This window comes from Euleptes europaea, chromosome 1, assembly GCF_029931775.1.
Source record: "Euleptes europaea isolate rEulEur1 chromosome 1, rEulEur1.hap1, whole genome shotgun sequence".
NCBI classification, from domain to species: domain Eukaryota; kingdom Metazoa; phylum Chordata; class Lepidosauria; order Squamata; family Sphaerodactylidae; genus Euleptes; species Euleptes europaea.
This window is the reverse complement of record NC_079312.1, coordinates 175982788-176009326: the sequence shown is the minus strand read 5'-3', so window position 1 is coordinate 176009326 and position 26539 is coordinate 175982788. Positions and strand designations below refer to the sequence as shown.

The 26539-nt window shown below is 48.9% G+C and overlaps 1 protein-coding gene across 1 annotated transcript; it reads right to left on the bottom strand.

The window, feature by feature from the left end:
• Positions 1-1375: 1375 nt before the first annotated feature.
• On the bottom strand, positions 1376-24555 carry OTUD5 (OTU deubiquitinase 5). Its single transcript, XM_056850156.1, has 3 exons — positions 23986-24555; positions 9679-9772; positions 1376-1446 (listed from the first exon to the last, which is right to left on the bottom strand). The coding sequence occupies exons 1-3, from the start codon at positions 24553-24555 to the stop codon at positions 1376-1378; spliced, it is 735 nt and encodes a 244-aa protein (XP_056706134.1).
• Positions 24556-26539: the final 1984 nt, after the last annotated feature.

The following is a 26539-nucleotide window of genomic DNA, read 5'->3' as shown; positions in this document are numbered from 1 at the left end:
TGATTAAAGACTTAAATAAAAGAAAATACTGTAAGAGTGTACTGCTTTAAGCATGTTCGTATTTGAATAATATAATTAATTGGCTTTGCTGGTGTCTTCTATAAAGTTTGTATCGCTGGTACCTGGCAATAAATTTTATGGTACGCACGGCCTGGCCGGACCAAGTGACATTTACCGTATTTTTCCATCTTATAGCTTCCATGTATAAGACGACCCCTATTTTTTAACCTAAATTTAACCTATACGTCTTATAGAACGAAAGAGTCCTGTTGCCCCAGCTGCCAGCCAGGGCGACAGGACTCTTCTGCTCGCTCTCTTCTTCGCCCAACAGCTGTTGGGCGGAGAAGAGAGCGAGCGGGAAAGAGGCCGGTGGCCCTGGCTGGCCCGGCGTTCAAACAGGTTGCCGCCTACCCCGCCCGACAGCTGACGGGCGGGGCCGGTGGCGACCAGTTTAAACGCCTGGCGCGGGCAGCCAGGGCCACCGGCCTCTTTCCCCGCTGGCTCTCTTCTCCGCCTGTCAGCTGATGGGTGGAGAAGAGAGCCAGTGGGGAAAGAGGTTGGCTGTTGCTGCTGGCGCGCCCATCATGGGTGGGCCGGCAGCAACAGCTGTCTTCCGTGTATAAGACAACTCCCTAATTTTGGGACTTACTTTTAAATAAAAAAGCGTCGTCTTATACACGGAAAAATAAGGTATGTCATATTTGGCCCTTGCAACAAATGAGTTTGACACCCCTCCTCTAGAAGGTTGTCAATCTCCAGGTGGCAAATCAAAAACAAAATATAGTGTTGTAGACAGTGAAGTACAATAGAAGGAAACAACACCAGGCTAAAGAATCTGAACAATTTATAAAGCGGATGACATCAAGAATATATAAGCCTACACCAAACTACATTAAATAACCTAAGTATATCCAAATCCTGCAACCCAACCTCACAACAAGGTAAGAGAAAGAAATAAGTCCAACAAAACGTGGTGAATTCTGTGGAAAGATAAACCACCAATGTCCAGGTAAATGTGGTAAACAAACACAATCCAAAGATGATCAAGTAAATCCAAGAGGAGAATCGAGGAGGAAGGATCCAAAGGAGATCAGACGAGACGGTGGCACTTGGAGATCTCCCGCTATTACAACTGATCTCCGGGCAACCAAGATCAGTTCCCCTGGAGAAAATGACTGCTTTGCAGAGTGGGCTCCATGGAATGATACCCTGCAGAAGACCTTCCCCTCCCCAAACCCTCCCCTTGACAGGCGCCACCTCCAAAAATCTCCAGGTTATTTCCCAACCGGTAGAGTCAGCTGAGGAAGGCAGCTTTGGGAGTTGGCCCCAAAGTGTGTGCTAACAGGCAAGCAGGCCTGTGGGGATGGCTCCAGGATCACGTTCGAGACTCGTTCTTTATCCCCTGTCTGTTGGTGACCCCGGGGAAGAAGAGTGAGCTGATGAGATCTGCCGGGCAGGGCAAGCTGGGAAATTTTCAGCGCAGGTACAGATTTCAAAATTCTGCAGAACGCAGTGTGACCTCACGCGCTTGGATTAAGGAAACAAAACTCGGTAGTAGGGCAAAGTGCAAGGTAACGCACCTGGGGCCGAGAGGCAAGCCAGCGCCTGAGGACTACATCCAACAACAAAACAGAATGCCATCTCACAGGATCTGCGTCAGTCACAAGAGAGCGACGATCCAAAGTAAGGCAGGTAACACACAGCAGTAAACTTTGCCAAGCATTTCCAGGAGCAAAGCAGAAGTATTTAATGGGGAGGGGCCGTGGCTCAGTGGCAGAGCATCTGCTTGGGATGCAGAAGGCCCCAGTTTCAATCCCCGGCATCTCCAGTTAAAGGGACTAGGCAAATAGGTGACGTGAAAGACCCCTGCCTAAGACCCTGGAGAGCCGCTGCCGGTCTGAGTAGACAATACTGACTTCGATGGACGGAGGGTCTGATTCAGTAGAAGGCAGCTTCATGTGCTCAGTATAATTAAGGAACTTGCAAAATCTCATTTGGAATCGCATCCAGTTGGGGTCACTTGAATTAACAAATTAATTCATTCATAAGAAACCAGGAATCCTTTCTACAGAAAGTAGCTGGAATCCAGGAATCCCAACTACAGAAAACGACACCTCTCGTATGTATGGTGGAGAGAACTGGATCTTTAGAGTCAAGAAAAGACTGAGACAAGGCATGACTGTACTCCCACTGGCTTTTGTTTCAAGGCCTCAGCAAAATACAATGGAAGTCAGTTGGGAAAAGGCAGGTCTTCAAGCCTATAAAGGAGGCCTTTTGGGAATCAGCCATTCTCCGCTCCACAGGATGGAAACCTCCAAAGTGGGGGGGGGGCGGCCAAAACATACACACACACAGACACCCAGTTCCCACCAGGCTAAGGATTTGAAAGGAATGCTGGCTACAACCATCCAGGTCAAGAGTTCTAAGGTCAGGGCGGAAAGCTCATGAAAAATGTCCATTCCATGTGTTGTGGAATCGAGAAAAGAAAAGTTATATTTGGAACTATTAGGACAGGGACAGCGGGTGCCGCAGTGCTACTTCGGCATGCCCATATTTGGAAGGAGGCGATACTCCGGTCATCTAATCTCTGGAAAGATGTTCAGAGAGCCGGTGAAGATATAGAAATACATAGAAGTTACAGAAAAGGGCAACTGAAATGAGTAACGGACCACATTTCCTAAATGAAACATTCTTAAGCAGTCAGGTCTTTTTAGTTTAGAAAAAAGGGGTCAGAGGGCCATGACTAAGCCTTGTACGCTTCCAAATGGTACGAAGGATGAAGACAGAAACTGTTTGATTCCTCTCAAAGTATCAGAACGCCAGCTAATCCAATAGGCCACCTCTCTTGGTGCCCACCAAGTGCTTTTAGGAAGTGGGCGGAGCTTTTGGGCAGAAGGGCTTCTGACTGGCTGTACAGATGTTTTAAAAACATTGCTTTGGCAGTAGCTGCGACTACAGCACTAAGATCTTGTTGTGGCTAATATCTTCACTGTGCCACTGAAGGTAAGCTGGGTGCATGCAAGAAAATATTTTTAAACAGTACGTTCATTTTAAAAGGCATTCGGCTAAACAAACCTTTGGCTTAAAGTGTCGAAGAGTTACTGTTAAGAGTTACGCATAACCTCACTCCCTGACATATGGTGGTTGACTCTGCCTCCCACGGTGGAAAGTTTGCAGTTGTGCCCACCAGCCTGTGCCAGAATTCCAAAGGTGCCCGCAGGCTCAAAAAGGTTGGGGACCTCCGCGACGGGCAATCTAGTTCTGGCAGCATCTCTTTGCACAACAGATCTTTCCCCACAAAATGCAACAATGCCCACTAGATAAAATCGATTTTAAAAAAGAGAAAAGGATAAGACTCATCTGTGAAAAAATAGATATGCTCTCAATTTATTTCCAACGATCATGTCAAAGTGGTAGAACATATTGCTACCTCCCTCGTAACCTTCTTGAGAGGTTCCCAGAGGTACCTTAGTGGCTGCCGTCGGTAATGGAACGTTAAAACCGGGTGGATTTTTGGGGTGATGCAGCCAGGCTGTTCTTATAATGGCTGAACCATCCCTTCTGGCAGGGGACCCCCTTGCGCGCGCAGGTACCATGAAGCAACAGGAAGGAATGTGAGGTAAGAATGAACACAGTGCTCCAGGCTAGATCCCTCTCAGAACCATTCCACCCTTATGATGCTGTGAGCGCAGCCACATCCACTGTAGCAAACACACAGCGGCTTTACTCAAGTACTGAAGCCGCAGAAAGTTAAAAGAGGGAGTCAAAACATGTGGATGGCACAGATTGACACCGGAGAGCCAGTGTGGGGTAACGGGTCAGAGTGCTGGACTAGGAACTGGGGGACTCAGGCTCGAATCCCCACTCTGCCGTGGAAGCTCACAGGGTGACCTAGGAACAGTCATATACTCTCAGGCCAGACTTACTTTACAGGGCTGTTGTGAGAAGAAAAGGGAGGAGAGGAAAAGGACGGAAGCCGCTTTGGGTCCCCATGGGAGAGAAACATGGGAAAGAAATGAAATAAAATAAATTCAGTATGTTGTGTTTAGCTACCTGAAAGCTACGTGACTAATTCTTACCAGCTGAGAACTGAGGGTGACATAAAGCTGCCTTCTACTGAATCAGACCCTTGGTCCATCAAAGTCAGTATGTCTACTCAGACTGGCAGCGGCTCTCCAGGGTCTCAGGCAGGGGTCTATTCACATCATCTACTTGCCTAGTCCCTTTAACTGGAGAGGCCAGGGACTGAACCTGGGACCTTTAACTGGAGAGGCCACGGATTATACCTGGGCCCTTTAACTGGAGTTGCCAGGGACTGAACCTGGGACCTTCTGCAGATGCTCTATCACTGAGCCAAATGCTCTAACGCTGAGAATCATACGCGGATCCTGTTGGTCATTACAGCACCCTGGTGACCCATCCGCATCCCTGCCCTTCCGTCACAGTTTGGGGAACTAGAAGAAACACGCTCCTGACTAAGCTGTTCTAAGTCCACCTCTCCCCAAATCGCAGTGTCATGGGACGATCTGCAGAGTCATGTTTTCTCCAAGGGTCTGCTGACTCAGCAGTGTATGGGGCGATAATGCAAGCCCTCTACGCCTAAGAAAACGAGGAGCCTTATCGTGGGACGCCAGCTTGAGGCATAAGAGAAACTGCAAGCCTCGCATCGCCCCCTGCTGGTCACGGCCGAGAACAAAGAGGTGCTGAAGTGGAAAGCGACGCCGGTCCCTTCTGCTAGCGACCAAAGAAACAAAAGCCATCAACAGGAAAGCGGCAAGGCATTTAACATGCCTAGCCTCCACTGCTTTTACACCTGTTCTTAAAAGTAAATTAAAAAAAAAGTGAGGGGTCTGGAGACCAAGACCTATGAGGAAAGGTTGAAAGAGATGGGTATGTTTAGCCTGGAGAGGAGAAGATCGAGAGGGGATATGATAACCATCTTCAAGTACTTGAAGAGCTGTCATGTAAAGGAGAGTGCCAAGTTGTTTTCTGTTGCCCCAGAAGGTCGGGTCAGTACCAGCGGGTTGAAATTAAATCAAAAGAGTTTCCGTCTAGACATTAGGAAGAACTTTCTAACCGTTAGAGCGGATCCTTGGTGGAACAAGCTTTTTTGGGAGGTGGTAAGTTCTCCTTCCCTGGAGGTTTTTAAGCAGAGGCTAGATGGCCATCTGTCAGAAATGCTGATTCTATGACCTTAGGCAGATGATGAGAGGGAGGGCATCTTGGCCATCTTCTGGGCATGGAGTAGGGATCACTGGGGGTGTGAGGGGGGGGAAGGTAGTTTGGAATTCCCTGCATTGTGCAGGGGGTTGGACTAGATGACCCTGGTGGTCCCATCCAACTCTATGATTCTACGTTGCTGCAATTGTTTTAGTTACATTTCAGAAGCTTTAAGGAAGCCTAGAAATTGAAGATATAAGGAAACTGGACTGCAGCGGTTCACATCCTGAGCTTCCGTTTCACCAGGAGTTGCGCAGCTCCAAAAGCAGCCCCCTGCAACAAGGAAGGAAGCTCCCCGGGATTTGAGCAGTTTCTCACTCCTGGCCTTCACAATTCGAGGGCCCTGACAAACCAGCAGAGTAACCGACAGGCCTGCACGCTTCTAAACAATACACGCAATGCTGAGACCGGATGTTTTCACAGGTCCTTTTCCTTCCTGAGGTCAGCGAGCTGACACGTTTCTCCTTGCGGTGCCTGGAGCCCCCCAGACAGGCCCAATCTCTTTCCGGGTACAAAGGAGGTTTTACTGAGAAGCCTCAAATCACAGGTGCCGAAGCGGGCAGCAGTGTTCTGGACAGAGGAGAGATGAGCCAGGGATGGCCAGGGCAGGGGAATAGTTTATGCAAGACACGAACAGAGTTTGAACTACAGTTTTAGCTGAAGGAATGGAGGTAAAAGGTAAAGGTGGTCCCCTCTGCAAGCACTGGGTCATTCCTGACCCATGGGGCGATGTCACATCTCGACGTTTACTATGCAGACTTTGTTTACAGGGTGGTTTGTCAGTGCCTTCCCCAGTCATCTTCCTTTTACCCCCAGCACGCTGGGTACTCATTTTACCGACCTCGGAAGGATGGAAGGCTGAGTCAACCTTGAGCTGACTACCTGAAACCAACTTTCGATGGGATCGAACTCAGGTCGTGAGCAGAGCTTGGACTGCAGTACTGCAGCTTACCACTCTGCGCCACGGGGCTCTTGAAGGAATGGAGAAGACCCGGATATTCACAACAGGGAAAGATGACTGAATATAGACTGAATATAGGCCCATTTTAATGTTCTCCCTTCTGCTATTCTGTATGGGAGAAAATTCCATACTCTGCCAGGGTGTATAAATGTGCCCTGGGGGAGATAGACAGTATTGACCATTTGTTGTATTGTCTATTTTATTGTGAAATTTGTGCGGTCCTTTTAGACTGTTGTTATCCTCCCGAGATTCTGAGACTATTGAATCTGGAGGCAGCTGGGTGATGAGTCTCCATGTTTGCAGGCATTTCTACAAGCCCATGATCAAGAGGGGTGTCAGGAAGTGGACGGCACAGACAGAAAGGTATTGAAATTGACTGAATATAGGGAGCAGAAATAGGCTAAATACAGGGAGCAAACGAGAGTCAAAGGGTCAGAGAAAGACAGCATTTATCATCTGAGCGAGAAAGTGAGTGGCACAGTCCTTGAATACATGGAAGCGATCAGCGAAAGCACAGCTTTGCAGGGAAGATAAGAAATATAATCTTGCACATTTTTGTCTGAGATAGCCATGAGATATCCCAGCAAAAATGTCAGAGCGGCAGTTGAAGATGGGGGACTGGATGGGGCAGAGTGTAACCTTTTAAAAAGGTATTTTTAAAAAACCGAGCGTCGTTGAGCTGCTGCATCTTTGAGTTTTCCCGATTCAAAGCGAACTTCAGCTCAAAACAAATTGGGTCCGTTGTTTACAGAACACATCTAATCCTGAGAGCCAGTGGGGTGCAGTGGTTAACAGCAGCGGACTCTAAACTGGAGAACCGGGTTCGATTCCCCACTCCTCCACATGCAGCCTGCTGTGTGAGCTTGGGGCCAGTCACAGTCCTCTCCGAACTCTCTCAGCCCCACCTACCTCACAAGGGGTCTGCTGTGATTAAGGGAAGGCGATTATAAGCCACTTTGAGACTCCTTACGGCTGAAAAAAAGTGGGGTATAAAAACCAACAAGAGCCCCGTGGCGCAGAGTGGTAAGCTGCAGTACTGCAGTCCAAGCTCTGCTCACGACCTGAGTTTGATCCCGACGGAAGTCGGTTTCAGGTAGCCGGCTCAAGGTTGACTCAGCCTTCCATCCTTCTGAGGTTGGTAAAATGAGTACCCAGTGTGCTGGGGGGAAAGGGAAAATGACTGGGGAAGGCACTGGCAAACCACCCCGCAAACAAAGTCTGCCTTGGAAACGTCGGGATGTGACGTCACCCCATGGGTCAGGAATGACCCAGTGCTTGCACAGGGGACCTTTACCTTACCTTTATAAAAACCAACTTTGCTTCTACATACTCCTTTTTAATTGTGCTGGGAAAAGTAACTAACATGAGATGGATTGACTCAAGAAAGGAAGCCGCAGCCCTCACTTTGCCAGACCTGCACAAGGCTGTTAATGACAGGACATTTTGGAGGTCATCAATTCACAGAGAATTTATTGTGAAAATCAATTTTTGATGGGACCATTTAAAGGTTACTCTTTGATTTAATTTCTCATATATATTCTGTATCAAGATTATATTAAGGTATTGAATGAATAACATTAGATAAAATAAGATAAATATATATTCATTAAATAATATGGGAATTAGTTTAATTGGCAAAAGTATATACACTTTATTTGTAGATGGAAGAGAGTGAGGGGGAAGTCATATGTTTATTATAGATTTGTTACTACTTTTATTAACTTTTAGCGTTAAATACTTAATTTTACATGGATGTATTAAATGAAAGAAAATAATAAAAAAATTATATAAAAAAAACAATTCACAGAGTCGCCATAAGTTGGGTGCGAATGAATGGCACATGAGACACAACTTTGGGGATTGGGCAATAACTCTTCCTATGGGGTGCCAACTTCTCCTCCGTACCCTGTATTCACTAAGCAGAAGATAACGGAGATGCAAAGTATGAATGGGGTAATGAAGTCTTTAACTTCACCCCACCTCCAAGTCTTTAGTCTAAAAAAGTGTTTGGAGACTTCATTTGGTACAGAATGCTGCAGCCAGGATGTAGACAGCAGGGACCATATCATTTCAGTGTTGCCCCATCTACCCTGGCTTTCAGTTGGTTTCTGGGCCCAATTCAAGGTGCTGGTGTTGGCCTTGGGGCCAGAATTCTTGGATCACTTACTCCCATATGAGCCTCCCTGACCGCTACAGTCACTTATGAAGGCAGAAAAGACTGGTAACAATCTCGTTAAATACAGCAAAATAAATCTTCTGAAGCTCGTCTTCTGATGCTCCTGTCATCTGAGGCTAGATGGGTGGCAACCTGAGAAAGGATCTTCTTGGTCATAGCCCCCCGGACAAACGGACCTTGGTCTCTCGCAAGTGTATACCCCAAAAATCTTGTTGGTCTCTAAGGTGCTACTGGACTTGGCCTGCAGTAGAACAGCTAGATTCAACACAGCTAACCTCTGAAACCAAAACTACTGAACTCTCCTTGGGGACAGTCATCTGTCCCCTTCGGTCGCTGTTTTCTGCCGGCGGGTGAAGACTTTTCTGCTTCATCTGGCCTCTCCTTCATGCCCTATGTTTTAATGAGTGTCCTTGGCATGTTACGTACGTAATTCTGGTTTTCACTGTTTTTACAATGTGCTTTCATAATGCTTATGCTCACGACCTGAGTTCGATCCCGACGGAAGTCGGGTTCAGGTAGCCGGCTCGAGGTTGACAGCCTTCCATCCTTCCGAGGTCGGTAAAACAAGTACCCAGCTTCCTGGGGGTAAAGTGTAGACGACTAGGGAAGGCGATGGCAAACCACCTGTAAACATAGTCTGCCTAGTAAACGTCACCCCATGGGTCAGTAAGGATTTACCTCTTTTTTTTCATAACGCTTTACATTGGTTTTATTGACAAGGTTTGTATCTTTTCTGGCTAATGCCGTAATAATAAATACCTACCTACCATAACCCTTTACTTTAACTGTTAGTTGCCTTTGTGACCCTAACTGGGCAGAAAGGCAATGTACAAACTTTGTACACGAATAAAACAAATAGACAACAAATACATTTTTAGAGGGCCAAGTTCAGAATGCTTCTGGTGGCTGCCGCCACCACCCATGGGGACTCATGCATCTCCCATGTCCCTTCTGGCCTCACCCAGTCACCAGCATCCCCTTTGTTTTCCCCAGCCTAATCGGCTGATGGGGCAGATCTATAACCTCATTCCAAGAGGCTGCATAAAATCCAGGCTCGGCCACCGAAGACGCCAACGAGGCGTGTGCCATGCTCTAGACCCGTGAAGGCACCGAGATTTCCCCACACATCCCGTTGAAGGTGTCCTAGTCTCAATGCTGCCAAATGCTAAATACTTCTGCCAAATCAATGACCAAACTCTGAAATCAAATATTGATTTGCGTAGAGGACTTTGAAGGGGGAGGGGGTTGCATTTCAGCACCAGTGCTGCCTGCTGCTGTCCAACCTCTGAAAAGGGAAGAGCCGTCAGGAGGCAGGACTTACCCACAGCCCGGAACAAGCAGGCCCCGTCTTCCTTCATCTGTTTTATGATGAACCCTTTCTTCTCTCTCAGCGCCTTCTCGAACCTGTGTTCCTGCTGGTGACAGGAGGGGCAGATGTCAGCAAGTTAGACGGCATCCCCCGTGCCCAAGCCAGGGAGGGCAGAACCCCTGGCCTGCTTCTTCAGGGGACCACTTTGGAAATCCACATCGGAGGAGAAAGTGGTTTCCCCGTGCAGACAACTCTGCTGCCCCCTAGAGGCTGACGGGTCAAGAAATTACCTTTATCGTTGCCCCAAATCAACCTGGACACATTCCCGACAATGTTCCAATGATGGCAGTTATCACGTGGAATGGCTGTGAATTCATGAAGTTGCTTTATACCCATTCAGGCCACTGGTCCATCAAGGTCAGAGTCCTCAACTAACACTGAAAGAGACCTGCAGGGTCTAAGAGGTCTTTCACATCACCTACTAGCCTAGTCCCTTTAACTGGAGATGCCAGGGATTGAACCTGGGACCTTTTGTGTACCAAGCAGATGCTCTACCGCTGAGCCACAGCCCTTCCCTAGAGTAGGTGCTCAACTCCTACGCCTTTCATGGGAAAGAGCTATTCTGCTTCTACAACTGCGTGTAGAATGCTGCAGACAACGTAGTGCAGAAACTGAATGATGGAGGAACTGAAACAGCACCAAACAACACTCCATTCCTCATGCTCACAGAGAAATCTGGATACATTTGGTAGCACATGTACAACTCCTTCAAAGAGCCTAGGCCCTTCCAGACATCCCAGCACAGCCACATACATGAACACATGGAGCTGCCTTATACTGAATCAGACCCTTTGTCCATTAAGTCAGTATTGTCTACTCAGACCGGCAGCAGCTCTCCAGGGTCTCAGGCAGAGGTCTTTCACATCAGCTACTTGCCTAGTCCCTTTAAATGGAGTTGCCGGGGATTGAACCTGGGACCAGCATGCAAAGCAGAGGCTCTACCACTGAGCCACAGCCCCTCTCCATGGCTCTCCAGGGTCTCAGGCAGAGGTCTTTCACATCAGCTACTTGCCTAGTCCCTTTAACTGGAGATGCCAGGGATTGAACCTGGGACCTTCTGCATGCCAAGCAGAGGCTCTACCGAACAGCCACAGCCCCTCCCCCTAAATGCCCTTTCCTTGCTTCGTACCCAGATATGAGCCACTTTTCTTTTTTATTCTATCCTGTCCTTTCCCAGCACAAGCTGGGCTCAGGGCAGCTAACAGCAGTATGAAATGTACAAGATATCAATACAATAAAAACAAAACATGCATATACAAATATCGAAATACATCTTACATCTTAAAACCAACCAATTTAAAATGGTGCACAAATAATACAACCAAATAATGATGATTTCGTTGTATATATAGTTTGGTTAATTTACAGGAGGGAATCACATCCATTCTCCCATCTCAGAGCTAGCTAGGTAGCAAGGAAACCTGTCAGACCCTGCAACTCTAACAAAAAGGGCTAGAAATCTGCTTTTTAAAACAAAAGTAGATTCTCTCTCGAGTACATAGTTTCAGATGGATAGCTGTGTTCGCCTGTAGCAGTAGAACAAAATTAGAGTCCGGTAGCCCCTTAAAGTCCAACAAAATTTTCCAGAATATAAAGCTTTCATGACTCAAAGCTCAGTGAAGTTTCTCAAGAAAGCTTACACCCTGGTGATTTTTGTTAATTCTTTAAGGTGCTCCTGGACTCGAATTTTGTTCTGCCGTGTACAGTTCTGCTTGAAACTGCCGACGGCTGGCTGATCTGGCCGAACGACTTCATCAGACCCTCAGCGCCAGAACAAATCTGACTGAGGGCATCGCTGTCAACGGCCCTGAAAGCAAGCACCCATCCAGAAATTCCACAGCGCGGTGCCAACTTCAAGAGGTATTCCTGAAGCACGAGCTTCTTCATCTCAACGTTCAGGGGAGATGTCCTAGCGGCTTACTGCATCTTTCAAGGCCGATCGTAGATCACCTTCCCCAGACTACTAGATCAACTCGGAGCTCGGCAAAAACCACACAGAATACTACACTACTTGACACGTCTCTATGACTTAAATGGCTGTGCTGCCATCTCCTGGTAGCCCAGACAATATGCAAGTTCATGGTTTACCAAAGTCTTCCTCCCAGTTCTGTTCCTTAGCAATTCCTATCATTACCTGCCGAGTACCACGGATTTTGTACTTCTGTATGTGGATCTGTGTTTAATATCAGCCTACTACAAGATAAAGTTGACCTGCTGCCAACACGACCTTAGCCCAACCAGCGAAAGCAGACTTTGGGTCAGTGAAAACCAGCTACTTGATAAGAATCCAAAATGTTGCCATTTGGAGTGGATGTCACTATGCTTAAACATCTACGCTTTCCTTGGATCACACAGGCATATCACTACCCATGAAAGAAACTACAAAGTAACTTGAAGGGCTGTCTAGTGCGGTTTTGAGGAATATAAATGTCCAATAGAAACAGCTGATCTTTACGTCCAATGAAGCCCTCTGAACTAAGGTTGCTCTTACTTTAGTGTAATATCCAAGCTTCCGTGCTACTCCTGTTTGTATGATTATATAATAAGGGAACCTGGTGCTGGTGGCAGCTCCACTGTAAGCTAATGAACCTTTCCTCCCAATACAGCTTGGGGGTCAAACCAGCCTCTTCTGATACATTCACCTTGTTCTTTTGGGATGCAAAAACAAAGGGGGACATATCTGGAGGCTATGGGAAAAGGCCAGAACCTGTGGTGGATGATGTCATACCACCTTACAGCAGAAGCCCCATTTAGTATTTTTGTAACCACGCTCATTGGCAGATCATGAAAGCAATCAGAACTCAAACAAACCATTTCACAACAACTGCGCTGATCACACATGATTATTTTGCTACTCACATGGGGGCCAGCTCACTGGAAGCTGTGGCTCAACAGGCCGCATCAGATTATGTGTTACCCCACCCATGTCCCCAAAATACCAAGTGCATTAGCCACAGGTTCTTAGAACTGTGTAGGAAGAAACACAAGTGTCAGGACCCTCCTTTAGCTAGGGCAAAACTGAACTGGGCAAAACCTTTGCCAAGGCAGACAACTGCAAATACACAACTCCATGCTTATCTTTCCAGAAATGCAGAGCAGCCTACTTCCTGGAGGCTTAAAGAGGCATTCTGCTGGTAACAGCAGCAGCGGACAATGTTGCATATCTTTAAAACATTTGTGTCCTGCTTTTTGATCCAAAACAGCTTAGAGTATTAAAAACTATAAAACGAGCATTACTGCATAAAAAGAAAAGCCAGCAGTGAGCAAAGTGGGGGACGGGGACGGGGACGGGGGGACACAGCTCACACAAGGGGAAACAAAAGAAAATAAGGGAATCTAAAATCTTAGAATTATAGTTGGAAGGGACCACCAGGGTCATCTAGTCCAACCCCCTGCACAATGCAGTGAATTCCAAACTACCTTCCCCCGCTCACACCCCCAGTGATCCCTACTCCATGCCCAGAAGATGGCCAAGATGCCCTCCCTCTCATCTGTCTAAGATCATAGAATCAGCATTGCTGACAAATGGCCATTAGCCTCTGCTTAAAAACCTTCAGGGAAGGACAGCTTGCCACCTCCCAAGGAAGCCTGATCCACTGAAGAACCGCTCTGTTAGAAAATTCGTCCTAATGCCTAGACAGAAACTGTTTTGATTTAATTTCAACCCGTTGGTTCTGGCCTGACCTTCTGGGGCAACAGAAAACAACTCGGCACCATCCTCTATATGACAGCCCTTCAAGTACTTGAAGATGGTTATGATATCACCTCTCAGTCTTCTCCTCTGCAGGCTAAACATACCCAGCTCCTTCAACCTTTCCTCACAGGACTTGGTCTCCAGACCCCTGCCCATCTCTGTTGCCATCCTCTGGACATATTCCAGCTTGTCTACATCCTTCTTAAATTGCGGTGCCCAAAATGGGGCACCTGCCATAAGGATCAAATTAATAGTAACCTTTTGGGACAGCACCATTGTTGCCTGCCATCTAAAAGCACAAAGAAAGAGCCAGGAGAGTCTCCCTAGGGAGGGAGTTCCACAGCATTAGTGCTGTGGCTGAAAAGACTCTGGTCCCAAAAAGCCCCCCACCACACCTCCAGCCCTGGAGATAACACAGATCAGGCCTGGAGAGGTGACCCAAGAATACAGGTAGGTATGTACAGCACCAGATCATGTAGAATTATCTGTGCCCCGGTAAAGAGGGCTTATAATCTACATCAGACGGACACAGTTACCCTGGCACTGCCCAGGTTTGCATGAAAGATGCCTGAGTGACTTGCCAACACACGGAGGCCAAGAAGACGCGACAAAGTTAGTCGCACATAATATACTTCGTGTACAGAAAGTGCTTTCTCGCAAAACATGGGAACCGTAAGCCTTTGCTGTGGTAAAGAGAATCAGGTAAAAACTTGGTGGGTACCCAGCTTGGAAGTGCATAGAGAGAGAAAGAAAAGGAGCTTATTTTGTGCTGGTGTGCTACTACTGGTGTGCTAATACTAGAACACGGGGTCATCTGCTGAAGCTGGAGGGTGACAGATTCAAAACTGATCGAAGAAACTATTTCTTCACACAACACATGGTTAAATTGTGGAACTCCCTGCCCCAGGATGTGGTGATGGCTGCCAACTTGGAAGGCTTAAAGAGGGGGGTGGACACGTTCATGGAGGATGGGACTATCCATAGCTACTAGTCCAAATGGATACTAGTCATGAGGCATACCTATTCTCTCTGGTATCAGAGGAGCTTGCCTATTATAGTAGGTGCTGTGGAATACAGGCAGGATAATGCTACTGCAGTCGTCTTGTTTGTGGGATTCCTAGAGTCACCTGGTTGGCCACTGTGTGAACAGACTGCTGGACTTGATGGGCCTTGGTCTGATCTGGCATATCTTTTGGAATGTCTTTCCTTATGTTCTTACTTCTGGCTTGGTACAGGGTTACTTTTAGACTCGGTTCTGACTTTCAGAAGGGCATCTGTTCATTTGCAATCGGGACATTAATATCCACCCATCAGTGTAAGATTCATGGAATCAGTCAACAGCTGCTCCAGATTTCTGCCAGGTGCAGCTAAACAGATGCCATGCTCCTCTCTCGCTAACAGGAAGAAGATGAGGGAAACCACACAGAGCTGGAGTCCTCAGAAAGGAAGTCAAAAAGGATTCTTCCACTTCTGCTGCAAAGCTTTTCCAGGGCCAATGGCCTCCCCTCCCTGTCTCTTCAACCACCAGTCCACCTTTGCCACCCCTTACCTAGAGCCAGCGTGGTGTAGTGGTTACGAGCAGTGGTTTGGAGAGGTGGACTCTGATCTGGAGAACAGGGTTTGATTCCCCACTCCTCCACATGAGCGGCGGAGGCTAATCTGGTGAACTGGATTTGTTTCCACACTCCTACACGCGAAGCCAGCTGGGTGACCTGGGGCTAGTCACAGCTCTCTCAGCCCCACCTACCCCACAGGGTGTCTGTTGTGGGGAGGGGAAGGGAAGGTGATTGTAAGCCGGTTGGATTCTTCCTTAAGTGGTAGAGAAACTTGGCATATAAAAGCCAACTTTTCTTCTTCATCATCATCATCTTTGCTATTCCTTCAGTAAAATTCAGCCTCTTGGACCACTTCTGCCCTGTCTATCTTCCCCTGGCAGCAGTTTCACAATCAAAGGGTGCAACATCATATCTTATGCCAGGCGGTTATTTGCGAGTGGGTTCCTGACCTTCATAGCTGATCCCTATGCCTTGCTCAAGTGTGTTTTAATTGTTAACTTCCTCTGACAAACAACATGCCAGAATGCTAAGCCGGCACGACAACACCATCCACTTCAACACTTTAGTCAAACAACTCAAGCCGATGGTTCAACCATGGTTCCTTGGCACGCATGCCTGGCACGTTTAAGGAAGGACAACCGCCCTTCCCACATTACGTGGAACCACCACTGTGTGAAAGGGATTCCTGAGGAGAAGCAAGCTTACTACCTGTGTGTGTCTGTGTGCCGTCAAGTCACAGCTGACTTATGGCAACCCCATAGGGTTTTCAAGGCAAGAGGCATAAGAACATAAGAAAGGCCATGCTGTATCAGATGAAGGCACACAGGTCCACACAGGGGCCAACCAGGTGCCTCTAGGAAGCCCACAAGTAAAACGATTGCAGAAGCATTATCCTGCCTGGGTTCCACAGCACCTAATATAATAGGCATGCTCCTCTGATCCTGGAGAGAACAGGTATGCATCATGACTAGTGTCCATTTTGACTAGTAGCCATAGATAGCCCTCTCCTCCGTGAACATGTCCACTCCCCTCTGAAAGCCTTCCAAGTTGGCAGCCATCACCACATTTAACTATGTGTTGTGTGAAGAAATACTTCCTTCTATATGTTTTGAATCTGTCACCCTCCAGCTTCACCAGATGATACCGCATCCTGGTATTATGAGAGAGGGAGAAAAGCTTCTTCCTGTCCACTCTCTCCCTACCATGCGTAATTTTATAGACCTCTTTCAAATCTCCCCTTAACCGCCTTCTTTCCAAGCTAAACAGCCCTAAGCATTTTAACCGCTCCTCATAGGGCAGTTGCTCTAGCCCCCTGATCATTTTGGTTTCTCTTTTCTGCACTTTCTCAAGACATTTGTTCGGAGATGGTTTGCCATTGCCTGCCTCCGCATCATCACAACCCTGGTGTTCCTTGGAGGTCGCCCATCCAAACACTCACCAGGGTTGACCCTGCTTAGCTTCTGAGACCTGACAAAATCAGGCTAGCCTGGGACTATCCAGGTCAGACATGAATGAAGCGTGAAAGGATTCCCAAGCAGAAGTGAGCTTACTACTTGCCAACTTCTAATTCAGCTCTCTACTTTGGTTCTGCCGCCCCTCCCTGCCCAAAACAAGTTCAAAAATCCTCTCTGTTCGACACTCCTTACCATTCATATGGCATTTTCAAGGACAAAGAGCATCCTAATAGAATCCATGCATACACTAAATTCAAACAAAAGTGCAGTGACAGGAATTGCTGTCATTGGACTCTCCTTGCCTTGGAAGCTTGACAGATCCCAACTGTCTTAAAGGGGAAAAAAAGAGGAAAGACCATTTCTATTATACCTTTCCTTCACAGGAAGCAAATTAATGAAGGAGAGACCCTGAAACCCACGGTCACGTGCAGCAATCACACAAAAACACCTCATCCTGGATTGCACATATGTACACACGATGGAAAGGAGCAGCCGGCCAATAAAATGTGCACTGTCATTGTGAATGATAATTTACCACATGCAGGTTGGTACCATTTTCCCTACAGAAATTCTTTCCACACAGGAAAAACAAGGTTAGATCCACAGGAGCGTTTCCACAGATGGAATGATTTCCGTCTGACCACAGAATCATAGAGTTGGAAGGGACCACCAGGGTCATCTAGTCCAACCCCCTGCACAATGCAGGACATTCACAACTTCCTCCCCCCCACACACACACCCAGTGACCCCTACTCCGTGCCCAGAAGATGGCCAAGATGCCCTCATGATCTGCCTAAGTCCACAGAATCAGCATTGCTGACAGATGGCCATCCAGCCTCTGCTTAAAAACCTCCAGGGAAGGAGCGCTTACCACCTCCCGAGAAAGCCTGTTTCACTGAGGAACCGCTCTGTTAGAAAGTTCTTCCTAATGTCTAGAAGGAAACTCTTTTGATGTAATTTCAACCCCTTGGTTCTGGTCTGACCTTCTGGGGCAACAGAAAACAATTCGGCACCATCCTTTATGTGACAGCCCTTCAAGTACTTGAAGATGGTTATCATATCCCCTCTCAGTCTTCTCTTCAGGCTAAACATACCCAGCTCCTTCAACCTTTCCTCATAGGACTTGGTCTCCAGACCCCTCACCATCTTTGTTGCCCTCCTCTGGACACGTTCCAGCTTGTCTACATCCTTCTTAAATTGTGATGCACAGTGGGTCTTTCTCACTTCTCTTCTTTCTGAAACACGGTTACAGGGGGTACCCTGTCTCTTGAGAAGAGCATTTCGGAGGACATTTTCGGCAGCAGCGGGAAGCGAGAAGTCCTTGCAGATCCAAGCCACAGATCAGCTCTACAGCTGTATCACACAGACTGGTCTGGATTCCTCAAACAGGAAAGTGTTTTAATTTCTTATATTACACTGACCCGCCTTTAAAACTTCCAACTCTCCCTATTAACCACATCTCCCCCTCCTTACAGCAATGACCCACAACCACACTACAACAGCTAAGTAGTAGCCTAATCAGAACCATAGTGGCATCAATCATTGTTTGCAGGACTCACCAACGGAAAGTTTGATGCCTCTTTTCATAGCCCCATTTATTTCTAATTTTGTTATCGCCCTGTTGTGGGCATGGCTACACTACTGCTGCTGCCCAGACGGAAGCCTTTGGTGCCAAAATGACAAAATCTAGATATGTCTGGGCACAATAGCTAGTAAGAAAAATGCGGGCTAGTAACTGTTGTCTCATTAATCGCAAATTCTGAGACACCAGACTCTCAGCAGCCCTACAAGCTCCATCAAACCAATTATTTCTTGGGACTGCTTTACCCACAGGTGTCTTAAGCAGGAACAGAGAGTAATTTTTCAGCAGTGTAGAAAAGAGACCAATCCCCTTCTTATGGTCAGCATCACTCATAAGTAACTGTTGTGAACTTATTTGCTGGACTACATGAAGAAAAACACCTTTGAGATGACTCGGCATTCTCTTGGGAGAAATGCAGAGGCCCAACTTGTCTACTGGACAGGAGAAAGAATTACCCCTATTCGTGGAGACCTGATATTCTAGTCGTACAGAACAAAAGTACAGTGAAGGTTACTGGTACTGAATTGCTGATGGCCGACGTGCCACAAAACACCCCAAAAAGACAATGGAACATTTGCCAATCTTCACCAGGTTTGGCCTTTCATATCTTCCCTGAAACAGACCTGTTGATCGTGGACAGGCTGTAAAAACAGGAAGCGTATCAAGCAATGGGATTGCATAACCTGAAGGATTTTGTACAGGCCTGCCTCTGAGACCACCCTCTCCAAAACGTCTTGTCACAAGACTGACCCGTGACACCTAGTAGCAGCATCTGGACAACCCATTAAGACAGCAAGAACACAAAGTGATGGAGTGGCTGAACTGAGAACCCTGTCTTCCCTGGTGTCTGAGTCAAAGCATTTCCCAGAGACATAAGCAGCGGCCTGCATTTATGAATCACTGCGTATCAAATACCACTACCAGAACTTTCCAACACCCTGAAAAACCTCTGTTTTTCCTAACCCCCTTCAAACACAATGCTTACTGTCGGAGGCAGTTCACATGGTCCAAGGCAAAACAACATGCATGCGCAAACAGAAAGAAGAGTAGGTTTTTATATGCCGACTTTTTCTACCACTTAAGGAAGACTCAAACCGGCTTACAATCACCTTCCCCTCCCCACAACAGACACCCTGTGAGGTAGGTGGGGCTGAGAGAGCTGTGACTAGCCCAAGGTCACCCTGCAGGCTTCATGTGTAGGAGTGGGGAAACAAATCCAGTTCACCAGATTAGCCTCTGCTGCTCATGTGGAGGAGTGGGGGAATAAAACACGGTTCTCCAGATCAGAGTCCACCACTCCAAACCACCACTCTTAACCACTGCACCACGCTGGCTAACCCCCAAAACTTGCCTTCTGGTAGCCAGGGGTCGATCATATTCGGCCCTGACCTCAGCCACACTGCCATACCACCATTGCACATTTCTGTAACACTGACAGGGGCTGCTGACACCCCCAATCATGCACATCCTATGGAAACATGGCAGTTAGAACTAGCATGCCAGCAGCGGGGGAGGGGGGGAGGCGTGTTGAGTATGTAATTTGAGCGACGTTGCTGTATGGACACCTCTGATCTAAATATATATTACAGTTGGGACAGCCTTTGTATGATTGTAAACAAACTGCCCTGGGCTTCTGAGAAAGGGCAACATAAACATTTAAAACCGGCAGAGATATTTATTCTGCTTCTCCTTCAGAACGAATGCAATAGTTTTCCTAAATGATTTTCTTTGGTAAGAGTTCTTACAGTTAAGACCTATTCCCCCCTCACTCCCGAAAAGCATTCAGGCAAAATCCAGCACTACAATTTAAAGCAGCTGCCTTGTCTGTCCCCCGCCCCCCCAAAAGCAGTTGAGAATGGTTTTTCAATTTCATTGCAGCTGCATCTGGCAGAACTTTCTGCTAAATTCCAAGCCACTGAGGATTCTGTTTCAGTCCTTTGACATCTGGATTTCACATCGCTTCCAAAAAAGCCGTCTAGGGTGACGGTGCCAGCTACTGCGGCTGCCCTCGTTTGCCACGTCTGATCTCACATCTAGTTTGCGCTGCCTGTGCAGAAAGCATGTTTAAAACTCTTGAAAAGAATAAACTAATTCTGCCTTTACTGAATGTATACCTTGGAAAAGGTCCGATGCTCCCTTGCAAGGCAAGGGAGAACTCTGTTACTGAGACTCGAGTAGGGATTTATCCCAGCAGGAAAGGCGACGCGGAAAGAGTACCTAGAAGCCAGAAAGTTTGAAAACGACTGCTCCTGAGCTATGACAGTAGCAAACATTTAACCAGCTTGTAAAAGCATCTCAGCTTAGTAGGATTAACAGAAATTCCCCTTTGCTTCACCTGCCTGTGATTCGTTTCAAAATGTTGTCTCTCCTTCTTACTCTTTGAAAGCCTGGTACGAAAAGGCTATGTGGCAGCTTGGAGAGCCAGCGTGGCTAGTGGTTAAGAGCGGTGGCTTGGAGCGGTGGCCTCTGATCTGGAGAACCAGGTTTGATTCCCCACTCCTCCACATGAGCGGCGGAGGCTAATGTGGTGAACGGGATTTGTTTCCCCCACTTCTCCACATGAAGCCAGCTGGGTGACCTTGGGCTAGTCACACTCTCTCGGCCCCACCTACCTCACAGGGTGTCTGTTGTGGGGAGGGGAAGGGAAGGCGACTGTAAGCCGGTTTGATTCTTTCTTAAATATCAAAGAAAGTCGGCATATAAAAACCAACTCTTCTTCTTCTAATATATAGAAAGATTTGTTTCGGTCTTCAAAACACATTTCAAAATATGGAGTTTTGCCTGAAAAGCCTTTCTGTCCTAAGCAGCTGAATGGGATGGGGCTAGCCACTACGTACAAATAAATATGAATGCTCTACAGCATTGGGAAGGGGCTGTGGCTCACTGGTAGAGCATCTGCTTGGCATGCAGAAGGTCCCAGGTTCAATCCCCGGCATCTCCAGCTAAAGGGACCAGGCAAGTAGGTGAAGTGAAAGTCCTCTGCCCGAGTTCCTGGAGAGCCGCTGCTGGTCTGAGCAGACAATACTGACTTTGATGGACCCAGGGTCTGATTCAGTATAAGGCAGCTTCATGTGTACAGGATAGGATCAATATGAGCCATACTTAATAGCCCAGACAAGAAACACTAGAGAGAATCTTTCCATGCAGACAATCCCAAGTGGCTTTCTAGTTGGAAACGGTCCCAAAGTCCAGTGGAATAGTGCATTCTTTGCAGGCATCCTTAGTTCATTCCACAGCATCTCCAGTTAAGAGGAACTTAGGTAGCAAAGACTGGACCAGGCAAACAAGGCATCTGATTCAATGGGTCAGTATCATATTAATATCTATCGTGCAATGTGCAGGCGTCCTCCCGCTCTCCAATTCAAAAAGGTCAGACCCTCGCCAGAGCAACACTGCAGTTCTTCGCAAAGAGCCCCACCTGATCAAGCATGAAGGCTGGGCAGAACTACTGAGAACTCCTCTCTGTTATTTTGACAATCTTTTGTTCTCTTCCAAAATGGTCTCTGTCCATATAAATTCCACCTTGCTATCCTTTTGCTAATAAATTACCACCCATTTTCTTAACAGATAGCGTAAATTCACCTTAAATTACCAAATGATCCTCCCTTCTGAACACAGCAACTTTATTCTCACTACCAAGTGGTACGGGAGTTACAGGGGGGATAAAGCTGTGGGGGCCACCCTCTCTCATCCCCTCAGGTGAACTCAGGATGTATGGATGTCTTCCTGGTATGCTCCCCCCCCCAACCGAAAACTGTACGCTCTACAAACAATAACCTACTGGTGATCCCCGGCCCAAAGCATGTGCAGCTGTCCTCAACGAGGGCCAAGGCTTTTTCGGCCCCGGCCTGGTGGAATAGTCTCCCATGTAACCACAGGGATCTGTGGGACCTGAAATAGTTCTGCAGGGCCTGCAAAACGGAGCTATTCTGCCAGGCCTAAGAGGGCAGCCGTGAGCTACCCTAAGCTATCCGTTGTACTGGCTTCCCCATCCTTCCCCCTCCACCTGTCACCTGTGGAGGTGATTCTGCTGTCCGGTCTACAGCAACTCCCACTGTTGACGCCATCTTGTTTCAAATTGTTTTAAATGTGTTGTGTTTTAATTATTGATTTCAACATTTTATGGTCTTTGTTGTTTTTCAAGGTGGTGACCCACCCTGAGCCTGGTCTGGCTGGGGAGGATGGGTTATAAATGTGAATAATAAATAAATAAATTAGCACAAGATGAAGGGCTGTTCTCTGGCCAGGGACAGTGTCCTTATGTTACCATCTCCCTACAAAACAACGCCCCTTTTATCAAGAACATTCTTTCCACTTTGCATCCCATGATGCATCTTGGCTTCATATTCGTTTCATGGGAATTGCTATGTAATACCCTCAAGATGAGGGTTCCCATTAGGGCCTTGCGATTAAAGACCCCCACTACCCCTCCACAGAGAATAGCTGTGGTCTTTACTTTGAAGGAAGTTCTCATCCCGGGTAGAATAAGGAGGAGTTTTTGGGGACAAAAGAGAGTAAAGACCACCGAAGATGCACTCCACCAGCCATTCCATTCCAGTTCTCCAAGATATTGTGGCACTGCCCGCACTTCTCAGAGCATCAGAATATCTCTTAGCAATCACCGACAAAGGCCTTCCCCTTTTCGATCAAAAAGAAAAACCCTTCCAACAAACTCATTTTTCAGAGATACTCTCTTCACCTGCAATCTATGCAACAGCCAAGCATCTAAGGTAGGATTCTATCTTCCCTTGGTAGGAGACTCATGATTTAGCAACTGAACAAACACATTTCTGCCAACAATGAATTTGCCTTGTATTTTCTTTTACAGGGTACCCGAGTATTGATTTGTTTTATTCTTGTTGTATACCACCTTGAGCCCTGCTTTGGCAGGAGGAGGGCGGAATACACATAAATTATCATTATTGATAATATTAATATTATTATTACATCAAGATGATCCAAGCCATTTCAGTGTAGAAGCCCTTGAGGTTCTGACCCTCCCCTTGCCATCACTTGGTGGCTATTGTGATCAAGGAGCTCCCTGAATTCAGGCCAAGCAATCTCCAGAAGACCACCTCTGAATGAATCACTAGTTCCTTTACCTTGAGAATAAGTACACCTTGAGACCAATTGCCACCTTACACGTTTACAGGTAGGTAGCTGAAAGGACCTCTCAAAATCCAGTTGGCTCATAATTTGTGCACACAGGATGGTGGGTCAGGCCGAAGGAGAATGGTCTAGGAACCAGGGCTTCCTAGAGGCCCCCGGTTGGCCACTGCGTGAACTGACTGCTGGACTTGATGGACCTTGGTCTGATCCAACATGGCCTTTCTTAGGTTCTTATGGAGGATGGGGCTATCCATGGCTACAAGTCAAAATGAATACTAGCCATGACTCATGCCTATTCTCTCCAGTATCAGAGGAGCATGCCTATTATATTAGGTGCTGTGGGACACAGGCAGGATAATGCTGCTGCAGTCATCTTGTTTGTGGCCTTCCCAGAGGCACCTGGTTGGCCACTGTGTGAACAGACTGCTGGACTTGATGGGCCTCGGTCTGATCCAGCAGGTCCTTTCTAATGTTCTTAGGGCCGACAGAGTTCACTTGCGCTCTCGGAAATGTCAAAGTGAACCACACTGCATCAGACAAGCAAACCCATCCAGGGGCTGGCCATGGCTCCTGACTGAAGCTAAGGCCATTTATGCCCGGGAGGTTTTGCTTTGGATTTGCCGCTCTCTAGACGCACGCTTCCCCCAATACGAATTTCCAAAACAAACTGGAGGGCAAACCCGGGATGACCTTTGCACAACGTGTGAAAGGGTGCAGGACAGAAAGGGAAGAAGAAGAAGAGTTGGTTTTTAGATGCCGCCTTGCTCTACCACTTAAGGCAGGAAGGGAGCCCCCTGCCCCCCTTATTTGACCACCCAGAGCCGCCCCACCCGCTAAGGCCGCCTCCGACCCCCGGCGAGGTACCTGCTCCACGGTGGCCGGGTCCATGCTCTCGATGCGGGCCGCCGCCGTCTCGTACTCGTCCTCGCTGTTGTAGCCGGCGCCGGCCTCGTCCTGCTCGGGGCTGTTGCCGCCCCCGCCGCCGGCCGGCCCGCCGCCGGGGCCCCCCCGCCGCCGCCGCTTGCTGTGGCCCGGGCCGGAGCAGCAGCCGCCGCCGCCGCCGCCCCGCGCCTCGCCCACCACGCCGGGGTCCAGCAGGCCCAGGCCCGGCCCGTCGCCGCCGGCCCCGACGCCCGGGTTGGGCGGCGGCGGGGAGCCGGCGGCCGGGGGCAGCCCCCAGCGGGGCGGCGGCGGGGGCGGCGAGGCCCGGGGGCGCGCGCCGCCGCGGCCCGAGTGCGCGTCCCCGGGGCCCACCCCGCCGCCGCCGCCCCCGCCGGGGCCGCGGGGGTGGGAGTCGGCGCCCGGGCAGCCGCGGGGGTCCGGGCCGCCGCCAGGGCCCCCGGGGCCGCCCGCGACCCCTCCTCGGGAGCCCGGCTGGTCCCGGTCGCCGTCCCCCGCCGCCGGGCAGGGCTTCTTCTTGGGCAGGATCGTCATGGCCGGAGGGGAGAGCCGGCTCCGGAGGGGAAGCCCAGGTGGGCGAGGAGGAGGACCCGGATGGAGAGGGCAAGGGCTGACAGGGAACCCGGATGAAGGAGGCTAAGGAGCCCACCCGAGGACCCGGATGAAGAGGGCTAAGTAGGGGGACAGGTTGGAAAGAGACCCGGATGGAAGGGCTAACGGCAGGTCAGCGGCGGGGTGGGGGGCGAAAGAGCAAGCAGCTGCCCGGGGGAAGAGGGCTAAGGGACACGCCGGTTGCCCGGGTGAAGGAGGCTAAGGAGCCCACCGAGTACCCGGATGAAGAGGGCTTGGGGGGGGGGGTTGGGAAGGGACCCGGATGGAAGGGCTAACGGCAGGTCAGCGGATAGGGCGAAAGAGGAAGCAGAGGGCTAAGGGACGCGCCGGTTGCCCGGATGAAGAGGGCTAAGTAAGGGGGGCAGTTGGAAAGGGACCCGGATGGAAGGGCTAACGGCAGGTCAGCGGTGGGGTTGGGGGGGGGGAGAGGGCGAAATAGCAAGCAGGTGCCCGGATGAAGAGGGCTAAGGGACGCGCCGGTTGCCCGGATGAGGGAGGCTAAGGAGCCAACCCGAGTACCCGGATGAAGAGGGCTAAGTGGGGGGGGGGAGGAACGGCGAGGCGAAGGAGGGGAAGCCCCTCCAGAAAAGGGGCCAGGAGCCAAAAATGCCCGGATGACAGGGCCGATCGCAACGCCCGGCGTTCACCCCCTCAGCTCAGCGGGGAGGCGGAAGAGACGGGGAATCAATCTATCCGTCCGGGGAGGCGCCTGAGACAAGCGGCTGTCCTGAGGTAGTCCCTTTCCCTTCTCTCTCCCCTTGGAGGCCTTTCGAGGAGAGGAAGGGGGGGGGTGTCTCCTGACGGCGGCGTCGGCTACGGCCCGTCAGCGGGGCCCGGCCTAGTGTCAACATCAACACTGCCGGCCTCTGACCCCGGCGAGCTCGGCTTCCGTTGCCACCCCTCTTAGCAACAGGGCGGAGGCGGACCCTAGGCGGGCCGTGGCAACCGCGCCGCTCCCGGTTGGCTCGGGGGCACGTGACCTCCAGCTCGTTGGCTGGGCCGCGGCGGAAGTGCGTCCCGGAGTGGCCGAGGCCCTCGCTGCCAATCAAAGTAGGTCCCGCCTCCTGTCGATGGCCCTCCTCCCCGATACCGTACTGTGGGGGGGGGGGAGGGAAGGAAGGCAGAGAGGAGGCGGGAACGCCTGGCTGCCTCAGCCGCAGAACCCGTTCTGATAGGACGGACAAAAGTAGTTTGCGGTCTCTGATTCGTTCGGAGGTGCGGCTCTGTTTTGCGATTGGCTGCGGAGGGGGCCGGTCTTCTCGGATTGGCCGAGAGGCTTCCCAGGCGTGGGAGCGAACAGGTTGGGAAACAAGGTCGCCGAGCCGGCTCGGGGGTTCCCCGTCGGGTTTCCTATCCGTGACTAACCCTCAACCACGCGCACGAGGGAAGTGCTGGGTGCGCATGCGGAACACTTCGCTCCTTTTCCAGCTTTCGCAACGTGTTTTAAAGTGTCTCTTGCAATTTAGCTCGCCCCTTGCATCAACTTTCAAATTATGCTGTTTTTAACTGCTAGAAATAATTTTGTTTTTTAAAAAAAGGATTTGCAGGGAGATGCATTTCAAAGGACATATGAACACAGAGACACGTGTCACCTTAAATGTGTGTGTGTTAAGTGCCTCAAGTCACTTCTGACGCATGGCGACCCTATGAATCAGTGTCCTCCAAAACGTCCTGTCTTTTTTTTTTAATAATTTTTATTAGTTTTTTATAATAAATCCAAAAAAGAAAAGAAAAAAATTATACATAATAAAAGAAAATAAAAAAAAATTAACACATACATATATAGAGCGTCCTGTCTTTGATGTAGAAGAGTTTAAAAGAGATTGGCATAAAGCATAAGGTCTTTGTACACTAGTGCTAACTCGGCAAAGATTGATTTTATGAAGGTTGTGAAAGAGTTGTGAAT

Bases quoted from the DNA above. Each gene is read 5' to 3' on its own strand.
- OTUD5 (XM_056850156.1), bottom strand. From the start codon at position 24,555: ATGACGATCCTGCCCAAGAAGAAGCCCTGCCCGGCGGCGGGGGACGGC. The intron at 9,773-23,985 runs GTACCTCGCCGG...TCCTGTCACCAG, and splicing joins ACCCGGCCACCGTGGAGCAG to CAGGAACACAGGTTCGAGAA. The intron at 1,447-9,678 runs GTAAGTCCTGCC...CCTGCCCGGCAG, and splicing joins CTGCTTGTTCCGGGCTGTGG to ATCTCATCAGCTCACTCTTC.